Genomic DNA, 21,946 nt, shown 5'->3' with positions numbered 1-21,946 from the left:
TGAGGTGAAGTATGGATATCAGCAAACCTAAGGAATAGGTCTCTGTCAGTCTCACTGACCTCCAGCATGACTACATTGTCAAACCTTTCCTGCTGACCGAGTATAAACCGTTCTGCCACAAATGTCACATTGTAAGATACTGAATTCTGAAGGAATTTGAGCTTCTTCAGGTGGAGACCTGACAGCAGCCCTGCTGTCTACTAAAGAAGTCTATCTGCAGCTCAGCCTTCCTTGATCTCCCCAAGTCTCCAGGGTTAAGGCAGTCTCTGCTGCTATCGGAAGCCCCCATCACAGTGCCCTCCGACAGCAGGTAAGACCAAGGGCACCCACATCCTGGGACCAAACTGTTTGAGCCTCTGGAATTATGCTGATGAATAGTCCTTAAACACACAAAGGATTCACTGAATATCTGGCAAAGCCATGATCTGTGTAGACAACTGTTTATACCCCAGTAATGACAAAATAATTTGGATCCAAAGGACCTCTGCGTGTCATGCAGGCCAACTATTGCACAAAACAGGTTCAAATCACATCAGCTTGCTCAGGACCTTGTCCAGTCAGGCTCTGAATACCTCCAAGGATGGACACCCCACAGCATCTTTTGGCAGCCTGTTCCCATGTTTTGATACCAGCATATGTTTGTTTTGTCGGAGTTTTTTTTAAAGCGGTCCCTTATAGGGAGTCAACTGCCTGTGTTGCAGTGTGTTTCTGCTGCCTCTCATCCTATTGTCATGCACCTCCAAGGTCTCAGAAAAAAGCCCAATAAATAAAATTGGACCTAGGCAGGAACAATTGGAGCTGCATTCTTCACTTCCTAAACAAGACAAACAAAACAGTTTCACCAATTTGCTTTTTAAAAAAAAAATCACTAATAAATAGAGATTTGGCAGCTCCTTTAGAATTTAGCTACCATAGAATTTCCATCTTTGAGAGTTGTTGGATTTCATAAAGTTCTTGTTGGTTCATTCCCCCAGCTGGTCCACAAGCATATTGACCAGTTTCCCCACCCAGTGATTTGGTGTCATCCGCAGATTTTACAAGCAAGCGCTGCGCTGCCTCCTCCAGTGACAAAGGTGCTGGACTGACCAGCTGACAGGACAGATCCCTGCAGTACTCTGATGTCACTGTCTTCCTGGACGAGTACAACCATTAGCCACTACGCTCTAAGCCCCATCACCAAACCAGATGGTTGTCAGACCATCCAGACCCCAGCCTGGATACAAGACTATTATGTGTGAGAGAGTGGTCTTGCAAGGACATGGGCCAGTTCCCTCAGCTCCCTCAGCTGCAGCCTGCTAGGTACCATGGAGTTGTACAAATCAAGTTTTCTCAAGAAATACGTGGCTCAAACCCTGTCCACTGTCAGTTGCTCCTCTTGGATGTGTTCACTGATCACAAGGTATGGGAGACATCGTTAATGCAGGTTGAGACAAAGAAGGCTTTGAGTGCTTCAGATTTACTGTCTCTGTTGTCACTGTGTCACCCACCCCACTCAGCATGGGCACACATTCTCCTTGGTTAGCCTTTATTACTAACATAATAGTAGAAGCTTTTCTTGTCCTTGATGTCCTTGAAGATCTCAACTACAGCTGAGCTTTGACTTTGCCAGTACCATTCCCTATATACCCACGCAACATTTCTAAACTCCTCCTTTTTAGCTTGTCCTGCTTCCACATCGTACGCTACCTTTTGATGCTGGGACCACCACTGTTGAGTTCCCTGTGCTGGGATCCTCATAAATCTGCTCATTTTCCTGCATTTCAACACAGGTTGCTCTTAAACATCCTTAAAGACCTGCCAGCTGCCCTGGGCCACTTTGCCCTTCCAAGCTGCTTCCCAAGGCATGACACCTACTTATTCAATTCCCTGAATAAGTCAAACTCTGCTTGTCTGAAGTCCAGGGTCTGTACTTGGTTATTCTCCTTCCTCATTCCCTGCAAGATCTTGATCTTCATTATTTCACAGTTGCTACATCCAAGGCTACCACTGATTATCACATTCCCAACCATTTCTTTCTTATGAGTGAATGGCAGATCCAGGTGTTCTTCACCTCTGGTTGGCTCAGACGGAGAAAGAGGTGCACAACAGCCATGCAGTGACTAAACCAGAACAGGACAGCTATTATGGCATGGGATCTGTGCAGAGAATCCCACATGGTGGTCAGTGCAGCAGCAGAAGTTGACTAAATATTTGAGTAAAGGAAAATGAAGTAGAGAGGATGAAAGGGGAGGACAGCTGTACAAAAACCTGTCAGCACAACTAGAGTAAAAGTCCTCACAGGAATCTGGGCCCCAGTGAGAAGAACAGCGGCCAATACTGAGAGATGCCATGCCACTGAAGGAGGAGCAGTTTGCTGTTTCAAAGTTGCACTCCACTCAGCAAGTTAAACAGGAAAAGCAGAGACACGCAGCTCTAGAGCCAGAATGGTTCTCAGCTTAGATTCTTGCATCAGAAAGGGTAGGCAAGGAAGCTGAAGAAACAGAATAGTGAATCACAGTCACAGTTCCTGGGAAAAAATGTAATGACTCCGAATGAAGAGAAAATAAGACTGACCAGAAGTAATGAGAAGGCAAGGCCTGGAGAAAGAAGAGGAGCAATATGAGGTGCAGTCATGTTTCCCTACAGACAGCCTGTGGCCTGAGGTCAAAACTGAGGCTCAATTGCTAGACTTGGGTCATAAAGGCCACATCGGCTCCACGGATTTAGGCCCCCAGCTATGAATGAAGATGCTTGTGAACTGCTCAAAAACTGAATGAGGGTTTCAGTGACATGAGAACATGGGAAGGATTCAGAGGTGAGGAAAATGGGGTGGGGAACAGCCTGCTGCACAGAACCAGAGTTAATGTCAAATACACTATAAAAAATACTAGGCCTTGTTTCCTTACAGTATGTCAGCCTGGGCTTAACCAAGTCTTTGTGGTCATTAAAACTGCATTTTAGACAAAAGAGATGCAGATGATACAATCGACTTGCATTTAAGTAAAGCATTTGACATACAGTCATAAAGGGACCCACTGCTTAAGACTGAAAAATGGGGATTAGAACAAGAACTATATATGGTAAAGAACTGGGATAGGAAAAAAGCATTAAGCAGGAAGTACCTCATGGACCACTTCTGAAACTGATTTTATTTAAATGCATTCATTAATAGTTCCTGTACCAAAAGGAGAAATATGCTAACAAAACTTAATAATGACAAATTCGGGTGGCACTGTCATCACAAGGCAGAGGACAGTACAGAGAAGGTAAGGAAGCTCAGAACTCTACAATGGAAATGGGATGAAATATAGCATTACAAAGCACAGGATCATGTTCCTCAGAGTCTAATTCCTGCTCTAATATGGGAATTCATCAGTTGCAAATAATAAAAAGTAGAAATACTTTTGAGTCAATCACAGAATGACCACTGGTAATACTAGTAATCTGTAATACTATGTATAGTTCTGATTTCTTGAGAAGTAGATTTAAAAACGTTTGAAATAGATGAATTTAACTTGGAATAGATAAAGAACTGCAAGGATTTCAAGAGGGGAGCCCCTTTTACTTGTCAACCTAAAAGACTTGCCTTGCCTAACAAAATAGAAAAAAACCCAAGCTGCCAGATCTAAGTAAGTCAGAAGTAAGGAACCTAACTAGTCTCGAGGTGGCAATTGTGTCATGGCTTCCATAATAGAGGGAACCAGACTGGATGTGCCAGGAGGTCCCATGCAGTTCCATAATCCAGTTTTCCTATGTGTAATAGTTTGCTGGGTTAAATTTTTCACACCATTAGATTCCTGTAAAATTAAATCCTTCTCAGATAGCTGACCTGTAGCAGCTGAGTGACCCTACTGACCAGTGATATGCTCCAGCACTATGGCACAGGCTTGACCAGAAAGCTTGGAAATCCAAGCTGTTGGTTATCTGTGCCAACTGCCTGAGTCACTACCACATGCGAGGAACACTGAGAACCCATCTCCTTTTCCACTGCTACATAAGGGTGGTTTTAAAGAGTAAAGTGTATTTAACATCTTCCTCTCTCTCCTGTGCAGTTCCCAGAAAACATAAGCAAGAGTCTCCAAAAAGTCTGTGGGTAACAGATGCTGACTGGTTGGAAAACACTGCAGAAGTAGTTCCAGAAAGTTGGAAGTTTTACCCTGTGTTTCACATGAATTCCACAGCAACCAGTGCAAATCCTCCACTTGACAGGACAGGATTTCCTCATCCCACAGACAGTGAGAGTAAGGGGTTTCTGACACACTGACTAGCAGTCTAACAGAGAACCTTAACCCAGACAGAGCATCACATCATTGACACCAGCACTGCAGCTGCACTGATAAAACCCCACTGCAGACAGACCTTTAGCAATCTGTGTTGCCTTTATCACTCCATCAGTTAAAACTATTGGCTGACACCAACAAAGGTACTGAGAGGTAAGAAGACTTGGTGACAGCATGGTTCTGAAAGCACCTGTAGAGATTTCTGACATACCAAAATAAGGCTCTACCTATGAAAGAATTATTATGGACTTGACAAATACAGGCACTGGTTTTCTGTTGCCAAAAAAGTTTGGTTACCTCTGTTATGAGACCTTTCCATCTTATAAAGGCGCCAGACAAAAAACCAAACCAACAAAATAAAACACCTCCACAACCAGCCAACAAAAAAACTCAAAACAATAAAATAAAAAGTGCCTTGAAATGGATATATATTTCCAGGGACAGCCTCACCATCCAGCATGTATCATTGTCTGTGAAAACAGTTTGCATGGGACAGACAAAACCGACAGTACAAGACACTTAGTTTTCATTATAAGAAAGTACAAACCCCCAGCAGAGCAGGAATGAGGCTTCAACATCAAATACCAGGGAGGCTGCAAGCGTTCAAAGGTCTGGGTTTAATGGTAGCTTGGTCCTTTCAAGCCTGCAGCATGAGAGATCTCATGGCTGACCTATGAGAGGCTTTGCTTTCAGAAGATGGCAGGAATGACAAGAGAAGAATAACATGACACCAGTAGTACCAAAGTGGGCTCACCTCCTCTGGTGGCTGATAGAAGGCACATGTGAAACAGTAACAGAAGAGACTCTGGAGCCTGTCAGTAAGTTTGGGCTCACATGAGCAGTGGAGAGGTAAGCTTGAAAAAGATGTGGAGTAAAAGGGCACACCTGTCCAAGGGATTCTGAGCCCAGAAACAGCACCAGCAGCCAAAGAAACTGGGACTAGGATATGACAAGGGTGTGTATTTTGAAGCCTAAGGAAGGTCGCCTTTTGAGACCAAGCAGGTTCTTGGGGAACCGTACTGAACAGGGTAAAGGAAAGGAAAAGTCTGGGAATAATGAAAGAGGAGGGGAGCAGAGAGAAATCTCAGTGTTTAGAAAGGAATTAGAAGATTTAAGCATTGAGGATCAAGCATAGGCAGACACCAAAAGCTAGACATATCCCCAGGGATAAGAGAATTAGTAACTCTCCAGATAATACAGACCCCTGAACTCTGTTGTTTGCATGGGTGCACTTCAGTCCTACTGGGACACAGCCAGAAAAATCAGAACCTGGCAGCTCTACTGGGCCAGAGACCCGAGGCCGAGTCTGTCCCCTCGGGCACAGCTGTGCTCTGGACCATGGTTTGGGCAGCCCCAAAAATGGATCAAAAGCATGGTGGAGACCTGAGGGCCCCGGTGCAGGCATTGCCTGGTGGCCCAGCACCGCAGTCCCTCCAGCAAGCGGCAGTGCTGGCTCAGCCAACCCAGGCACGAGGCCGCGCAGGCCGGGCTGCTCCACGCTCCCAGCCCCCAGCCCAGCCCCAGCCTGGCTCTCCAGACTTTCACCCACTGCCTACTTACTTTTTAATTAGATTTTTAAACAAAAAGTGAAAGAATTTTCTAAAATCCCTCTAATTACACTTAGATGCTGAACTGATTGTGAAGGGAATAGGAAATGAAAGCGACTCACCCTCTGAGGGAGAATTTTGTCAGCCATCTTCCTCCTCTTGGCACTGTACATTTTTTAAAGAAAAAAACACGTTACCATGGTGACAGATCTAGGAGTAACGAGGCCACCTGCTAAATTATCCTGACATCTCCACATGCTGGTGCACAGCTGTGCATGCATCAGCAAAAGGGCCTCACCCATGCCCAGGACCTCAGACCCCTTCTCTCAGCAGCCTGGGGAGGCAGTTAGCTAAGAACAAATCAGGGCTGTCTGTTATGCATCCTGGAAAGAAGTCTGCAAGTTCTTTGATCACAGCACCTTCTGTGGTGCAGGGTGGCAACGTATGCAAGTGCATGTGCACGCGCTGCCTCTGGGTACAGACGAGTGTGCGGGACAGTCTCGTGTCGTGTGCACAGACACCCTTGTGCGTGTGCACATCTGGCTGAGCGCCTGCAAACAGCACGCGACCTTGTTCAAACAGACCACACACATTTGTTCAAGCATGCCCAAAATCGAGTGCTGAGGCAAACACACATATATGTGTGCATTTCATATGATGTATGAAAACACACACACATGCACACACTTCCCTATGTACTTACATCTGTTTGACTGTAACGGATCTGCACGAGTGATGTGCAAAGGTAAGAGGCCTGATGTTTCCATATTTGTTCATCTTTATGAATGCACGTGAGGGAAGATGTATGTGTGCCTGCAGTGTATATACACACTGTTTCCATACCCATACATAGGCACATTTCCATATCTGTGCTTTAAAAAATACACTTGTGCTCCTGTACATGCACACAAATGTGTATGTGCCTGAGAAATGATACTGTAGCAAAGACTGTCAAATACACTGTCTTTTGAATTCTTCAGATTCTAAGACCCGTTTGTGCCCACCAAACCTGTCACCCAGCTTTCTCTAACAGGGCCAAGAGGGAATTCAGGCCTTATTCTTCACCTCTGTAATTTGTGAAGCCTTTATCTTAAGCAGGAGATGAATCACTCCATCTATGATAGACAAACGAGAGAAAGCAAAGCACCTGCTGTCTTCATACAGGAAGCCAGTCATCAGCCATGTCCACATAAAAGGTCTTTCCACGCACTGGTGTGACATATTCTCTTCCTGTGTTTGTTAATAATAAGCCTGGCCTGAAATACCAGATTCTTAGAGTCTTCCCCATCCCCATATAAGCCAAGGCTGAGGAACTCTTTGTGCCTGGAGGTGCAAAGTATATCCTTCCTTGGGGGCAGAAAATTCATCTATACAGTTACATCCAACTTAATAGGTGAACAATGTCCCTTTTTAAAAGTGTAGGAATAATGGGACTGGAATGTTACTCGGTGTGAACCTCCAACACCTTCCACAGCCCACAAAATCAAATCTGCACTGAAACACTTCACAGAATCTGGAAGTAAAGGCTGAGCAAGTCCTAGCCTCCCAAAGGGAGCGGGACATGCAACAACCTGCAAAACCCCACAGGTTTGCAGTTAAAAAGTAAGTAACAAACCAACGTCCCCAAACAACTTGGGTCTCAACCATTTCTTCAAGAGTCTGTTACAGAAATTAGATTTTTGTCTCCATCAAACCTGCCAAGAAAGGACAAGTACAACCTTCTTGGCCCATTCGTGCTAGAAGACATAGAACTCAATTACTCCCAGAATTGGACCCAAAGTGCCAGAAAAGTGTGCCTGAAAAAACAGAATGAGAAATGACAGGGAGGTGGAAACAAACAAAGGGAAAACATTCAACACGTTATCTGGAGGGAAGGCATGGCAGAAGGAACAGAGAAACTCTCCTGAGTACCCAGGGAGCATTGGTGTGAGCTGAGCTCAAGGTAGTAGAGATCACTGCTGGGTCCTGAACCAGAAGCACTGCAGTTAAAAATGGGGAGGGGAATTGCTTTCTTCCATGAGTTAGGCCATTAACTTTTAGAAAATACTGTCCTTCAATGCTCCCTGGAAACTAATTAGTGATAAAGTTTACCTTAATTATCCAGCAGGGGCAATTTTTCACGTTATATCCACCCTGTGTGCCTGAAGGCTGGGCATTATTTTGTGCAGTTTCCTGGACAGTATCCTGGGAGGTGCTGTGGAATATGCAGTTTGGCTGGTGCTGGGCAAGGTCTCCAAGACACACATCCATCGCTTGTGCTCATATGCTGCACTCACGCACATCCTTCTGTGTTCAATCTTTTTCAACCATAATGTATTAATACTCTCAAGATTGGTGTCCTTTCCAGGTGCATCCCAGATACAAGTATGCCCAAGTCTGGCTTGCTGATCCAAGGCATATAACCTCGACAGAGCAGGGCTCCTGAAGCACTGAGCTTAGAGAGTTGTTTTACCTACAACTGGATTCCATGACACTACCAGAACACTGTCTGAAGCTGTACATACACCTATAATGATTTTGCAAAAGGTAGCCCACCTAGGTGACTGCATGTGTTTGGACCTCACTCAATAATACTCCAGACTGCTAAGGTCTAATAAGTTGCAAAAAGAAATTAGCTAACTTATTTAAGAGAGAATGCACTCAACAACGTACAAAGCAAGCATATTTAAAGAAGACAACTCCTTATTAAAATCCCTCTAATTCTATGAAATTACTTCCTGTGCATATTTCTTTACCTTATATGTATGAATGCCTGGGACAACTGCAAGTTTTATGGCCACTCTCCTGAGTGACCATAGTACCCATATTCACATGACCAACCAAAATTCTTTCCACTTGTCTCATTTACAAACTATTCTGTTAGCCAGTCAGAATCAGAGCAACAATACAGAACAGGTAACAAATAATACAATAATTGTACTATATTAGAAGAGAACTGTTTGTTAACCCTAAAGGCTAAATATACTCGAATGATTCATGGCCCGACAAACCTGCAAGGTAAAAGCAGTGTAACTGCAAAATCAGACATTAGTGAAGGTCAGTTTGTTCAAGACCATTCACAAACAAAGTAAAAAGTAAAATCTGCCAATGTTTTTCCTGCTTTAAAAAACTGACAATATGTATATCTTCTACTCTGTCTCATTTGATCTTAAAGGTCTTACCTACTTCTAAAAAGATACTGCTTTTTCTTCCTCAGATTGTCCTCCCGTGTTTTTCTCCCGGAACACTCACCTCCTAGCTCGGTTCTGGGTGGCTTGCTGCTGCTGCTGCACCTGCTGCTGCACCTGCTGCTGCTGGACCTGCTGTGGTGCAGTGCGTTTTCTTGTTGTTTCCATCACAGTCTGGGGCATCCCAGGTCGCACGGAGGGGCTTCCGACGTATGGGGGGCCTGGAGGACCCATGGGAGCCCCCTGATGGGGCATTCGAGCTCCTGATGGCATCCCAGGGCGCTGGAGGAAAAGCAAAACAGAAAGAAGAGCCAGTTTAGTCCCTGTTTCTCCAGCTGCCAGGACATTTGTACATCATGAGACACTGGCTCCAGCAGGTTCCCCATTTTGATCGTCCTGACAAGCACTAAGCAGCAACACAAAGCACATGAGCTCTGTGACTGGTGTTTCCTGGACGTCATAAAGAGGCATTCAGGGATAAAGTAGACAGGAAACAGGGATGAAAAATACTAGGCTTGGGAAAACACTCAGTGTTCAGTAACATATCCAGGCCACGTTACAGCTGAAAGCTCTACTTCCAGCCCAAAGGAAACGCCCCATGGCAGCCACGCGCAGCCCAAAGTGGTGCAGCTCATATGCTGCTCAGAGCTGCTCAGCTCCCACTGCAGGCTCTGCACTGCCAAACAGGCAGCTCTGAGCAGCTGGAGACAGGAGCCAGCACAGGCAAAACACAGAAACACAGCGACAAACATTTTCCATTAAGAGCTTTCTCCTTCACCAACAATGGAGAGCAGCGTAAGTTCCTAACATGACACAAACCCTTTAAAAAAGGTCACATCTCTGATCAAGCCTTTGAAATAAGGAAAACAATGGAATGGATGTGGTAGTTTGTCAGCAGGTCCTGTAGGCATTCTAAAGCCCTGACATTTATGTTGACTCCAGTGTGCTCTGGAGAGACACTGTGGGTCAAATCACAAGCTTAACGTTGCACAAGACACACAGTAAACCCAGTCCTAAATCCTACAAGTTTATAGTCATCAAGGAAAAACATCAGTAAAACAATTACCACCTCTAAAATGCAATTTAAAACAGAGAGAAGAGCTTAGTTTCATACTAAGAATTACCAAGATGTTTATTATATGTCTATGTATATGCAAAAATACAGACACACACAGTCTCCCTCTAGGCATCTGAACCAGGATGTGAATAAGAATAACCACACACAAAAGACCTTTGAAAGTCAAGTCCATCTACAAAGTCTTTTAAGGAAATCAAAAGGCAATGGAATCCATTATGGATAAATAATTGTTTAAAGGATAGAAATGAGGTAAAAGTAATTGGTTCTGAAAATGAACGCACACACAAAATTTTGCTGGGCCTCCTGCTTTTCAGCATATTCTTAACAACCTGGGGGAAAAAAAAAGAACAAAAGAAATGCAAGAAAAAAAGTAAGGAAGTGAAAAAGTTTGTTGGTAAAGCTAAGTTATTCACACTGGTAGGGACAAAGGCCAGCTTCAAAGAACTGCAGAAGGACTTGATGAGCCAGATTTAACACTTAAAAGGAAGATGCAAATGTATTTCAATACATATTGAAGTGAATGGGGGAAAAACAATCCAAGTATCACATACAAAGCAATGGGTCCTGAGCTGACTGCTGCCCAGCAGAAGCAAGATCTTGTTTAAACAAACAGTTCCAGAAAAAAATATCAGTTCACTGCTTACTAGAGGTCAAAAAAAGCCATTAAACAAAATAAATGAGAATGGGGGGAACAGAGAGTATCAGTGTGCCACTGCCCATGGTGTGCCCACATGTGAAGGCTGTGTGCAGTTCTGGCTCCTGCAGCTCAGTGATGGCAGAGCAGAGCTCAAATAACGATAAGGAACGGCACAGAAATTCTTAATGTATGGAACTGCATCCATGGAAGTAAAGTAAAAGTAACAGTAAATATATTTTCCATCTGGAAAGAGGTGATCCAAGGCGATCTAAGGGGGCATTTGCCAGAGCTCTGCAAAATCAGGTGTGGCCTGGAGAGGGCAGCTGGGGATTGACTGTGCCAGATCAGTGAACCCCGGCCACCAGCAGAGGGGTCAGGCTCTCAGACCACCAAAGGGGTGAGTTTGCCCCACTGGGGCTATCAGGCTGTGGAACCCCCTTCCAAAGGGGTGCTAACGGCATGGAAGACATACCTGGCGCCACAGTTACAGACTGAGAAAGTACTTGGGAGAAGTATACTAGTGGTCTCTAAAGTGGGGTGCCTGCACCCCTGAGGGTATGCGAGCCACTGGAGGTGGCTTTCATTATAAACCAAGAAAATGGTTTGTGCACAGTTAATAAGTTAAATAATAATAATAAAAAGTTTATTTCATCTTTATCTCATCCTTTTTATAATTTCTAAATATTAAATTATTAAATATACTATAACAAAACATAATTTTAAATATAATTTGGACCTATATCTCCTATTAACCACCCAAATCCACTGTAGCTCCAGTTCAGTGCCCTCCCTGATCACGTCTTGGACCCTCCTTGTGCTTGTATCTACAAAGGAAACCAGAGAAAGGAGGGGAATGTATGATCAGCAAAGAACCAATATGGGCTATAACTGGTACAGACAGAGAAGCAAGGCTGAGGCATGAGAGTGACCAGCACAGGAAGGTGAGTTTAGGTGAATTCAACAAGTGTGCCTGTAAGAAACCAGTGGTGGGTGTGGCCATGGAGAGAGCAGCAGGCAGCAAATAGGCAAAACTGCAGCTTTGAGCAAAGCTGGAAACGCCTTCTGCCATGAGCACGGAGCTCTGAGAACGGCTGGAAGGGAACAGTGTTCTCCGTTCCCACGTACTCGCCCCCACCCTCTGACCCAGGGAGAGTCAGCAGACAGAAATGGTCCAGAAAATGCTTCTCTCTTGAGCCTGCATTTAAGATCTCTGTGTCATCTGTCAAGCCACACATTGTGGCCTTCTTCCAGCAAAGGGTAGACCACTGGGCTGGCTGCTGCCCGTCAGTCAGCTAGGGCACTGACAGTCTTTCAGAAAAGCCCAGATCCTGAGCACAGCCATCTCACGGACACTGACTGGCCATATGGATCAAACTGCAGGCCCACTTTGCTGCTGCTCTAAAGGACATCTTAAGCCTTGGAGAACCAAGTCAGAAAGCCAGATCTACTCTCAGTCTTGGTCTGACATCTTTGAATTTTCTTCAGTTCCCTTTGTTAAGCATCAAAATAGAAAAATGTAGAGAAAAGACAAACATGAGAACAAGGAGAGAGCTCTAGCAAAAGCACATTTGATCTCATCTCTCCACTGCCTCATTTCTTCCCCTCTGTTCTCACATTCCTATCTCCGATATCACCCAGAGATAAAGCATTACTCACTACACCACCTCCCTGCTGCAAGCCCACCAGACTCCCAAGACACAGAAATGCTTTCTCTCTCTAAACTCTTATAAAAGAAGGACATAGAAGCAGTACCTTACCTTATCCAAAAGCTTATTTTGCTCTCAAATGCATGTGCAAGTCAAGACAGTGATGGACAATACGTCATATTTTTCACAGTACTGACATTAAAAAAAAAACCCGAAGTCTTGATACTAAAGAGTATCCCATTATCATTACAGCTTTTGAAAGAGATCTTAGAGGTGCATTTGTCTATGAGTTAGGATCTGTTTCTCCCCTCTTCCTCAGAGGGATGGAAGCTGTCCTAATCAAGTAGCATCCACAGGGAAGGCTGCAGTGTCAAACAGCACTGACACATCCTCCTTCCTGGTAAATCATCTACCCTAGACTCCTCTCCCCAACACATCTCTGTTCTTACCCATAGACCTATCTCCTTTTTACCTACATTGATTCCATTTACAGGTACTACTCTGCACAAACAGTGCCCTGGACAGAAAAAAAGTATCACGAAAAGAAAATCAAAAACACCTACAAAATCCTCAGAAAGGGATTGAACAGACTGGGGAGTCGCTGCATTGCAGTGGAACGCTGAGCTGCACCTACAGCAATGTCCTGTCCTGACAGGTTCCATCCACCTTGGCACCACACTGCAGGCTCTGATGGCTCGTGGTGAACAGCCTCTGGATTCTTGTTAAAGAGACACTGACAGATCTTGAGAACAATCACCACCAAGTATTCAAACAGCATATTTTTTAACCAAAAATAGAACCTACCTTGGCTAGACAACAGACCTTGTCAAGGTGTTACAGTAGCTACCGAAGGGAGCCTACAATAAAGATGGAGAGAGACTACTTACAAGGGCATGAGTGACAGGACAAGTGGAAAATGGCTTCCCACTGCCAGAGGGCAGGGTTGAATGGGATATTGGGAAGGAATTCTTCCCTGAGAGGGTAGAGAGGCCATGGCACAGGTTGCCCCGAGAAGCTCTGGCTGCCCCATCCCTGGAAGTGCCCAAGGCCAGGTTGGATGGGGCTTGGAGCAACCTGGGCTAGTGGAAGGTGTCCCTGCCCATGGCAGGGGGTGGCACTGGGTGAGCTTTAAGGGCCCTTCCAACCCAAACCATTCTATCATTCTATGACTTCTAGAAGGCATAAACATAAGCAGAAAGAGACATCAGATGCTGTCTGGAGGCAAGAATCGGTCACTAGAAGTACCTGGAACCCTTAAGAAATTTAAACTAGACTGTTATGGTCTGATGGCAACAGGTTTCTGGCTGCACAAATTATTTCCCAATTTGATGTGTTATTTCAAAATGAACTCCTAGAAGTACAAGAAATAAAAGTTGTACAAGGCTTCTCTCCCCCCCGTAACTACAGATGTTACCTCATAAGTTTCTTTTTCTTTAATGTCTATGAATCTTTTAGAGATTCAGTACTGCAATTCTTTCTTCTCTGCCATATTCACCTTTCTCCATTTTCCAAAAGCTCTCACAACCTAGAAGTCCAAGTGTTCCAGGTTCCACCTCTTTTTATATAATGTTCACGACAATCCAAAAGTCTTTAACTTAGAAAACATCCCATTTACAGAACTGTGAATTGTAACGCAAGACAAATGTCAGGGACCATCCTTCTAATTCATGAGTGTCTCTTCACAGCTCAGAGTAATCAGCCACCAACCTCAAGTAGAACATTTGGATGCAACCAAGAAAAAAACCACATTCTTTGGAACAAACCCTATAGATCAGCTTTGAGTTCCACCAGCTTTAATAGACCTGATCACATCATTGCTGTGATCTAACGTATGGAAGGGAACCACAAGAATGTGCCTCTTGGCTCTGTGAAAAGGAGCCAAGGGCTTTGGGAGGGAGGAACAACAAAGCTCTGCAGCATCCTGAGAGAGGAGCATTGAGAGAGGAGAGGCTGGTCAAGACCTCATTGTCTCTTCCCTTACAAGAATCAGACAACAGTTGGCAGGATCAGGTAATTCCTTATGTAAGATAAGCTGCAAAACTAAAAAATTCCTGACACAAAACACTGAATGTTAAAAGTTTATATGGGTTAAGGAAGACGTCATTGGACTAATGTCCATAAATAAAATCCATATAAAGGCACTACACACAGGGCAGCTTTGGGTCAGAAAGCTCCTGAGCTGCAAATCACAGAGTATTTGTATGAAGAATCACCGAGGTTTTGCCTTGCTCCTGTACTTCCATGCAGCCTTCCATGCTCCCTGCAACCAGGCACACTGAGCTAAATGATCCAGTGTGACTGGTTTTTTATTCCTACAGTATTTATTTTTTTAAAAAAGAGAAGTGCAATTCACACATCCCACAGATCAATTACGTCTGTGCACCTACATTCATCAGCAAATACAAGTTCTCTTAATCAGCAACTCAAATTTGTTTAACAAGCCCATATTGCACAAAATCACACTGATCTCTATTAAAGCCTTGGCTAGAATTAATATCATTTTCTTTTCTTAATTATATGTGAACTTTTCTCTATTTGTCAGCCTGCAATCAGTCCAGGGCTAGGAAAGGACAAACCTTCAGTCTCTACCAGCAGCTTGCTCACACAGTTAAATGCTGTACAAGGTTTTCACTCTAACAGTGCCCTCCAAGTACCTTCCCAATCAAACTCCTTGCCTGCAGTAAGGTCCCTTGATTTCTCCAGGCTGCCCTACACACCCCAAACATCTCCTTGTTTACCCCAACAAGGAATACACACACGGCAAAGCAGTGCCTCTGTTCAAGGCCCCATTCCCAGAGGATGCCCTCACAGAGAGAACCGCCCCGTAGTAGGGAAGTGGAACAAACTGTCCAAAACCAACAGTTCATGACGCTCTTGTCTAGTTATTCTAGTGTCAGCTGACTTATGCTCTGACAAGACAGTATCGATATCCATGACAATATAAAAACTAGTGGGATATTTTTCATTAGCAAAGCTCTACTTTTTTTCCAACCTCACCACACTCTCCTCACCTCGCTACTTCCAGAAGTGATCTCTACAAATCTGTGACTGGCTGGAAGAAATAGTCACTTTTACCCACTTAAAACAGATCACCATTCAATTTGGGGAAAATATCTTTAGTTCTTCCCATTCTAATAAAACAAACATCATTTTTATAATATACTGAACTACAAGTCCTTGATGTCATCCAGTCCTTCCTCGTCTCAAAGAAATATCACCAGTATCTCCATCCTCTTTGAAAGATGTTTACTTCTTTAACCAGTGCCTAAGAATCTCCAGTGACAGAGATTTTACAACCTTCATAATCAGTTTCTATGCTTAGATACTACAAATAAAACAAAAAAATCGTATTCTCTTATTGATGAAGTCTTCAGAGGCCTCCCACTACTACTGCCCTCCAAGTTCCCATTCTTTTGGTTTGTTAGTCATACAGTTTACCAAAATCAGAAAAACATTCCTGTAACTATACGCCACGGATTTACAATTGCTTTTGCATTATTCCCTGCCCCACTTCCCAATTAAGCTAACAGTTTACTTGACTTCTTATTAGCTACACACTAAGGCAGATCACAGGACATCCAAGCCTTCCTCCTGAATGGTGACAATTGATTTAAACCCAGCAACATATCAGAAGATGCAAAATTTGTTTATGAAATTCATCGCTCATCCCCTTTTCCAAATCACTGATAAATCTATTAGACATTCCATACCTATCTTTGGGGCATCAGACCTGTCATTTTGTCTGTTCTAACACTGGTAACAAGTTATTTATCACTATATTAAATATTTGTTTACATGTTGGTATGCTCTGAGAACCTTCTTTCACTGTATTAAATACCATTTCATTTAAGATAGTTTCTGTATTTACCATGAAATTCTAAGACCAGACTTGAGAGGCAGGTAAGCAAACAACAAGACGATTGAGGATAAGCAAAGGATATAACATCAGTTATATACAGATTTGTATGCATTAGCAATCTTGGTGTGTAACTAATATTAAACTGTAGAGATTAGCAGGAACCATGAAATAACACCTATTAGCAGAAAAAAAATATGGACGAGGACTTATATTACCACAGAGAGCTTCCTAAGCATAGCACAGAGGACAAAGACCAAGATGACTATGGGAAAAAGAAGGTGATTTGAACTGACAGCAAGTACATTGTAAATACAGCTATGACTTGATAGTTAACAGAGGGACACAGACCTTTACAGGGGTATCTGGTGAATAAAAGGCAAGAAGATTGGCTTCGGAAGGAAGATAAAGTGGGAACCGAAAAAGGACACAGAAACAGATTAAAAAGGTCACAACAACAGGACAAGAAAACGAACCTCTCAGCAGGTCTTGTGTGCAGATGACACAGGCAAGGTCACCAGCACAGGGCACTCAGGGAAGGAAGGGGGCTGCAATCGAGTCATAAGAGCACAGATGTCTGGACAAGAGCTTTGACAAGACCTGCACCGTGGACCTTCCCAGGGCTAAACGGGCAGATACCTGTTTGAGTAAGAAAAAAAACAAAAGAAAGAAACAAAAAAAGATGGGGGTGGGAGGGAGACAAAGGTAGGATCCATTGAAGGGATTCAGCCAGCAGTGAGGCCTATGGTAGGGCCTAGGGGATAGAGGAAACAGGAAAGGAATGGCTTGCAGAAAAATTCATAACTTAGTCAACAAAATATAAGGCAACAGCTGGACACCTAGAGAGCTGTCATAAAGACTGCCTGAAAGGTACTACTGGATAGCAGAAAATGCATCAATAGAGATAAATCAACATAAATGAGGTGATTAAAGCCATATTTATCCATAAAAATGCTAGAAATAGAGAAGGAAAAAAAGAACAAAATACAGGATGAAGCCTTTGGGGAAAAAAGATTCTCTCCCCACAAAAACAATGTGCAAAACAACGAAATAGGAGTAAAAAACACTTTAAAGTACTATAAAAATAAATAACTGAAAGATATTTAACCTTTTTAAGAGCCCAAGTGCTAACTAGAGGTGTAACAAACTATCAACGACTCCAGCAGGAGGAGAATGAAGCATCCAACTTGAGATTTTTAACTGTTAAGAGATTTCACCGTTCAGGGGGATCCTATTTGCCTGGGACAAACAAGGAAGAAGACATCTTCTAAGCTGGCAATATAGAAAAGAACAAAGGCAGGATCAGGTGCACAAGAGCAAAGGGTAAAGTGACCTTACCAAAGGAACATATGTTTTCAGAAAGATCAAGTGAATCCAGAAGCTGACTGCCCTTAGGAAATGCTGCAGAATTACCCTGTTCATTTAAGTGCCCACAGGGCAAAAAATATTTCTCTCAACATTCTACCATTATTTGCTTCTCCAGATTTTTTGAGGGGGTAAAGAAAATAATTTTCAATAATCAAATTAAATAATGTTATCATAGACAGAATAAAAGTAAGTCATTTCAAGAGAAGACTGGTCCCTGAAATTAGAGCAGAATCTGACTCCAAGGAATTCCACTAAAGTTTGCTATGTAACTTGATTTTTCAAGGAATTAATTCAGATGTTGACACACTTTGGGTGGTAATTAAATGCAGGAGCCAGCACTATGTAAACTCAAGGTACTGGCTGGCATGGCAGATTCTCTAATTTGGTAGGACACAAGGCCTGAAGAGATAAAATGAACTTATAGCTTTTTTCATCTTTTTTAAATAATGGAAGAGTGAGTACCCCAACCCCTGCTATGATCAAAATGAACCTGAGCTCAGGAAGAAACTAAAGGAAAGAACAAACCAGGCAACAAAGCAGAATTAAGGGAGATGCTAATGGAAGAGAGGGTGATACAAGAGATGTTCAGGCCCCAGAATAACAGCCAAGAAGCCTCAGCAACAAGGAACAGGAAGATGACAAACACATGCAGATATTCCAGGCTAACACATACATTCAAGTAAGATGCCACTAGCAACGAAACTCCCAGGGCAGAAAAGGCAGACTTTCCTGGCATCCAAATAAGTAATGGAAATGAGTTCTGCTATATTCATTCTGTTATAAATTAAAATTTCCCAGGCTTAAGAGGTTTCCGTGCTGTTTTCACATGAAGCCCAGCTAGATGTGGAATAAGCAGATTCACATAACTATTTTTGCCGCTCTTCTTGATGCTAAACAAGATCACTGGTGGGCAAATGTCAAGAGAAACTTTGGAAAAGGCAAAGCCATCCCATCTGCCACACTCACAACTTTCCTATGGTTCTGCCCAGATACAGCCATCCTGATCCAGACCACCCTGATGAACCCACATGTACCCACTGCTCCCACCTGCACACCTGCCCTCCATGAGCCCCGAAGAGCCACCAGGCTGTCCTGTGCACTGGCACCACATCACCTCTCCACGGCTCTCACCAACACAGAATGCCACCTCAAAGTTCTTAGCCTTTCAAGTCCCACCATATCCAGGATCTGCAGGACACGTGCAAAATCCTGCACAGCTGGAGTAAGCCTGAATCGTGGAGACAACTCGGGAGCCTGCCGTGAGCGCCACAGACTTCTGTGATCTCTGCACAAGAGCCCCCCCACCTGATGTCTTCAAAAAGGTGTCACAGGAGGTGCCGGATTCCTCAAAAGAGAAACACGGGGGACTACCAGTATTCAAACAATATCTGCATTCCTTGGGGCTCTTTGACAGCCTTATTTGTTAAATGTGTATCAATACCAAAAATCCAAATGTTATAAATGGTGACTGCTCTCAAACACAAGAGTCATTTAAAGAACATTGTTTCCAATGGCAGCAAAACAGGGTTAGCATTTCCCCTTAAATGGAGATCGAAGACCTGATTCTTAAACATAAACTGGAACATTTTTAAAGACATGAAGGATTGCTTTAATTAAGCATGGCACCCTGAAATTCTCTCGTGGGTGAGTTCCCATAGACTGTTACAGATCTGCAGAGCTAATCTCTTCAAGCCCCTGAAAGTCACCTGTTAAGTAGCCAGAGGATACATACGAGCCAAGATTGGAGACAAGAACCAGAGGCAGCACCACAAGGCTTCATCAGGCTTTCATCAGAATTGTTTTTCAAAACACAAGTTTGATTACAGAACAAAGTGTCCTACAAGCCCATTTGGGTTAGATCCAGTGCAGATTCTGCACCATGATCAGACTCAAAAGCATGCTATTCGCCATTCATGGAGAATCACAGCAAAAAGCACAGCACACATCCCCCCAGACACAAGCCTATATTATCAATGAATCAGTGCCTATGCTGGGGGCTCCACAGACCCCAGTGTTCTCCTGGTGAGGCAGCTACCAGCACCCCAGGAGCACACAGCAGGAGCCGATCCAGCCCAGCACAGAGCCTCCAGTTTCCACTCATCCCTCTATTCAGAGCCAGCCAGCTCACTAACTTTCCCGACTCACCACCCCATGGACCAGAAACTCAAAAAGTTTGCTTTTCGTAGCTTTGCGAGCCCCTCCTGTAACTTCGTCTGTAGCCATCAGGGTCTGCTCAGCCTCTCTCACTCTCTCTCTTCCTCTTTCTTTCCCTTTTCTGCCTTTTTCTCCAACTCTCCCCTCTGAGTCCTGCTGGGCTCTCACACTTCTAATAGCGCGGAGTGGGGAGGGGGCCCCTTCAGGGCCTTCCTGACGGCCCACTCGCACTCAGCCTCAGCTGCTGCATTCCTCCACTGATAAGCCAGAAATAGTTTGTGCTGCCGGGCTCTGTCTGTTTACTCTGCAGGGACAGAAAATCCAGCTTTTTAAACCTCTCTGTCCAAACAGCAGAGATAAGCAGGAGGCAAATTGAAAACACATCTCAGCTTTTCCATGGTGGTGCTGCAGCCTCTCCTCCTCTGCACTGGGGATAGGAAATTCTGGGGCAAGAGGAAGGGGGAGGGGGCAACTCCAGCAGTGACATAGCTCAGCACCTCACAGAGACGTTTTCCCACTAGAAAATGCAGCAGGCGAGCAGTGAGAAACAATGGTTTTCCCTTGCTCCCACTGCTCCTCCCGCACTGCATTTCCAGGCCCTTTCCCCAGGGACCTGGCAGGCAGCACACAGAAACATTTGCTGGCAGCATTTCCAGCATGAGAGACGAGAACTAACCCCTCTGGACAAGAGAGAGAAGCAGCGGGAGGCAGGAGCTGGGAACAGGGAGGGGACAGCATGTGGGAGCGAGGGGAAAGAAAGAGTGTGAGAGCGGCGGAGGGAGGGGGCCGGGGGCAGCATGGCGGCACAGCTCCCGACTCGCCTCCGTGCTCCCGCGCCCACCGCCGCTCTCCAGTGACCGCCCTCGGGATGCCCTGGTACCACTGCGACAGATCCATGAGAGACCCCAGGTGACTGACAGGCACGGACAAACTATTAACACCACAGCTGCCGTGAGACATGAGCAGCTCACCGATTGTCACACAAAGCCCTGCACAACAGCGTGTGGCATCCCAGGAAGCTGCTTGGAACGGAGCCCACGGGCCACCCAGGGGAAGGGGGAAGAGACCAGCAGACACCCCCCCGTGCGGCCCTGGAGGGCCGGGGGCGAGCGCGGCGCTGGCGGCACGGCGGCCATTCCATGAGCAGAGCGCAGCTCCTCCATGATGGCCGAGCCCGCAGTGGTGGCCTGGGGCACCGCTCTGCCTCCCCACAGCTCCCACAGCTCCCCGTGCCCACGGCTCGCAGGGGCCGATGCTCCGCGGCCTGCCTAGCACAGCAACGGGCGACATGTTGCCAGGTTACAAGAGGGGTTTGTTCTCTTCCTCTGCTTGAAACTCTTGTCTGGGGGCTGTGACTTTTCTGGCAAGACTGCAAACAGAAGAGAGTCGTATCTGAAACAAATAAATAAAATTCTGCCCTCAGCCAGTAATAAAAACAAGCACGGAAAAGACACTGCATTGTCCAGCAGTGAAGTGCAAGCCATGAAGATCACATGGCCTTCTGCACATGGGGATGAGACAGCGAGCTCCATTGATTTTTAGGGTCACCCCAATCCAAGTGCTACTGTGTGGCAACACCCATAGGAATCACAGAAATTCTGGGAGGGTGGGCACTGTTCCCCCTCTCAGCCCCTCATAAGGAACATGCTAAGCAAAGTAACATGGCCTTATTCAGTGCTACAACTATTCCTGCAGTTCTAGCTGAACTAAAGGCACGTGTAATCTGGAACCAACTGCTATGTGTCTGGTGGACGTAGTAATGTTGGGTTAACTCATCTGAAGGGTTTTCTCCAACCTAAATGACTCTGATGCTGGCGATGCTACACGCCAGCACGGCTGGCAAGGACGCCAGCACGGCTGGCAAGGCAGTGTCGGGCCGGCATCGGCTATGTTTTTTAGATCCCAGACTCACACAGAAATGCTGGCTCCCATCGTGTGAGCCCCCTCCCTGCTCCCGGCAGACGCCGTGCATTGTCCTCACAGGCTGCACTGGCCGGCGGTCCGGGCGGGCGGGTCACCGGCCCGGGCCTGTGCGGATGCGGCTGTTCCCCTGCTCGTGGGGCGCCGTGCGGACCCTCACCGCGCGAAATGGTACCACGGCGGGGCCGCAGCGGCTCCGGGCCGGCAGCCACCGTGACGGCCCCGCCCGCCCGGCGCGGGAAGGGGCGGCGGCGGCGGCTCCGAGCTCGGCGCGGCGCGCGGTCCCCCCTCGCGTCCCCCCGCGCTCTGCCGCC

General features: G+C 45.3%; 1 protein-coding gene across 4 annotated transcripts in view; it reads right to left on the bottom strand.

Moving 5' to 3' along the window:
- The window catches only part of SMARCD3 (SWI/SNF related, matrix associated, actin dependent regulator of chromatin, subfamily d, member 3), a 67,160-nt gene that overhangs the window by 26,470 nt on the left and 18,744 nt on the right, over positions 1-21,946 (bottom strand). The window contains exons 1-3 of one of the 4 annotated variants that reach the window (XM_027669657.1): positions 21,625-21,757; positions 9,038-9,255; positions 5,929-5,971 (exon numbers count right to left, since the gene is read on the bottom strand). In XM_027669657.1, coding sequence (XP_027525458.1) covers positions 5,929-5,971; positions 9,038-9,255; positions 21,625-21,684 — 321 coding nt within the window. In that variant the 5' untranslated portion in view covers positions 21,685-21,757. Of the gene's footprint in view, positions 1-5,928; positions 5,972-9,037; positions 9,256-19,703; positions 19,898-20,683; positions 20,702-21,624; positions 21,758-21,946 lie in introns of those variants that run through there. The other 3 variants (XM_027669659.1, XM_027669656.1, XM_027669658.1) reach the window with 3 other exon arrangements.

This window comes from Corapipo altera, unplaced genomic scaffold (assembly GCF_003945725.1).
Source record: "Corapipo altera isolate COAL_440 unplaced genomic scaffold, ASM394572v1 310, whole genome shotgun sequence".
Classification (NCBI taxonomy): domain Eukaryota; kingdom Metazoa; phylum Chordata; class Aves; order Passeriformes; family Pipridae; genus Corapipo; species Corapipo altera.
This window is presented reverse-complemented; position numbering and strand designations above follow the sequence as displayed.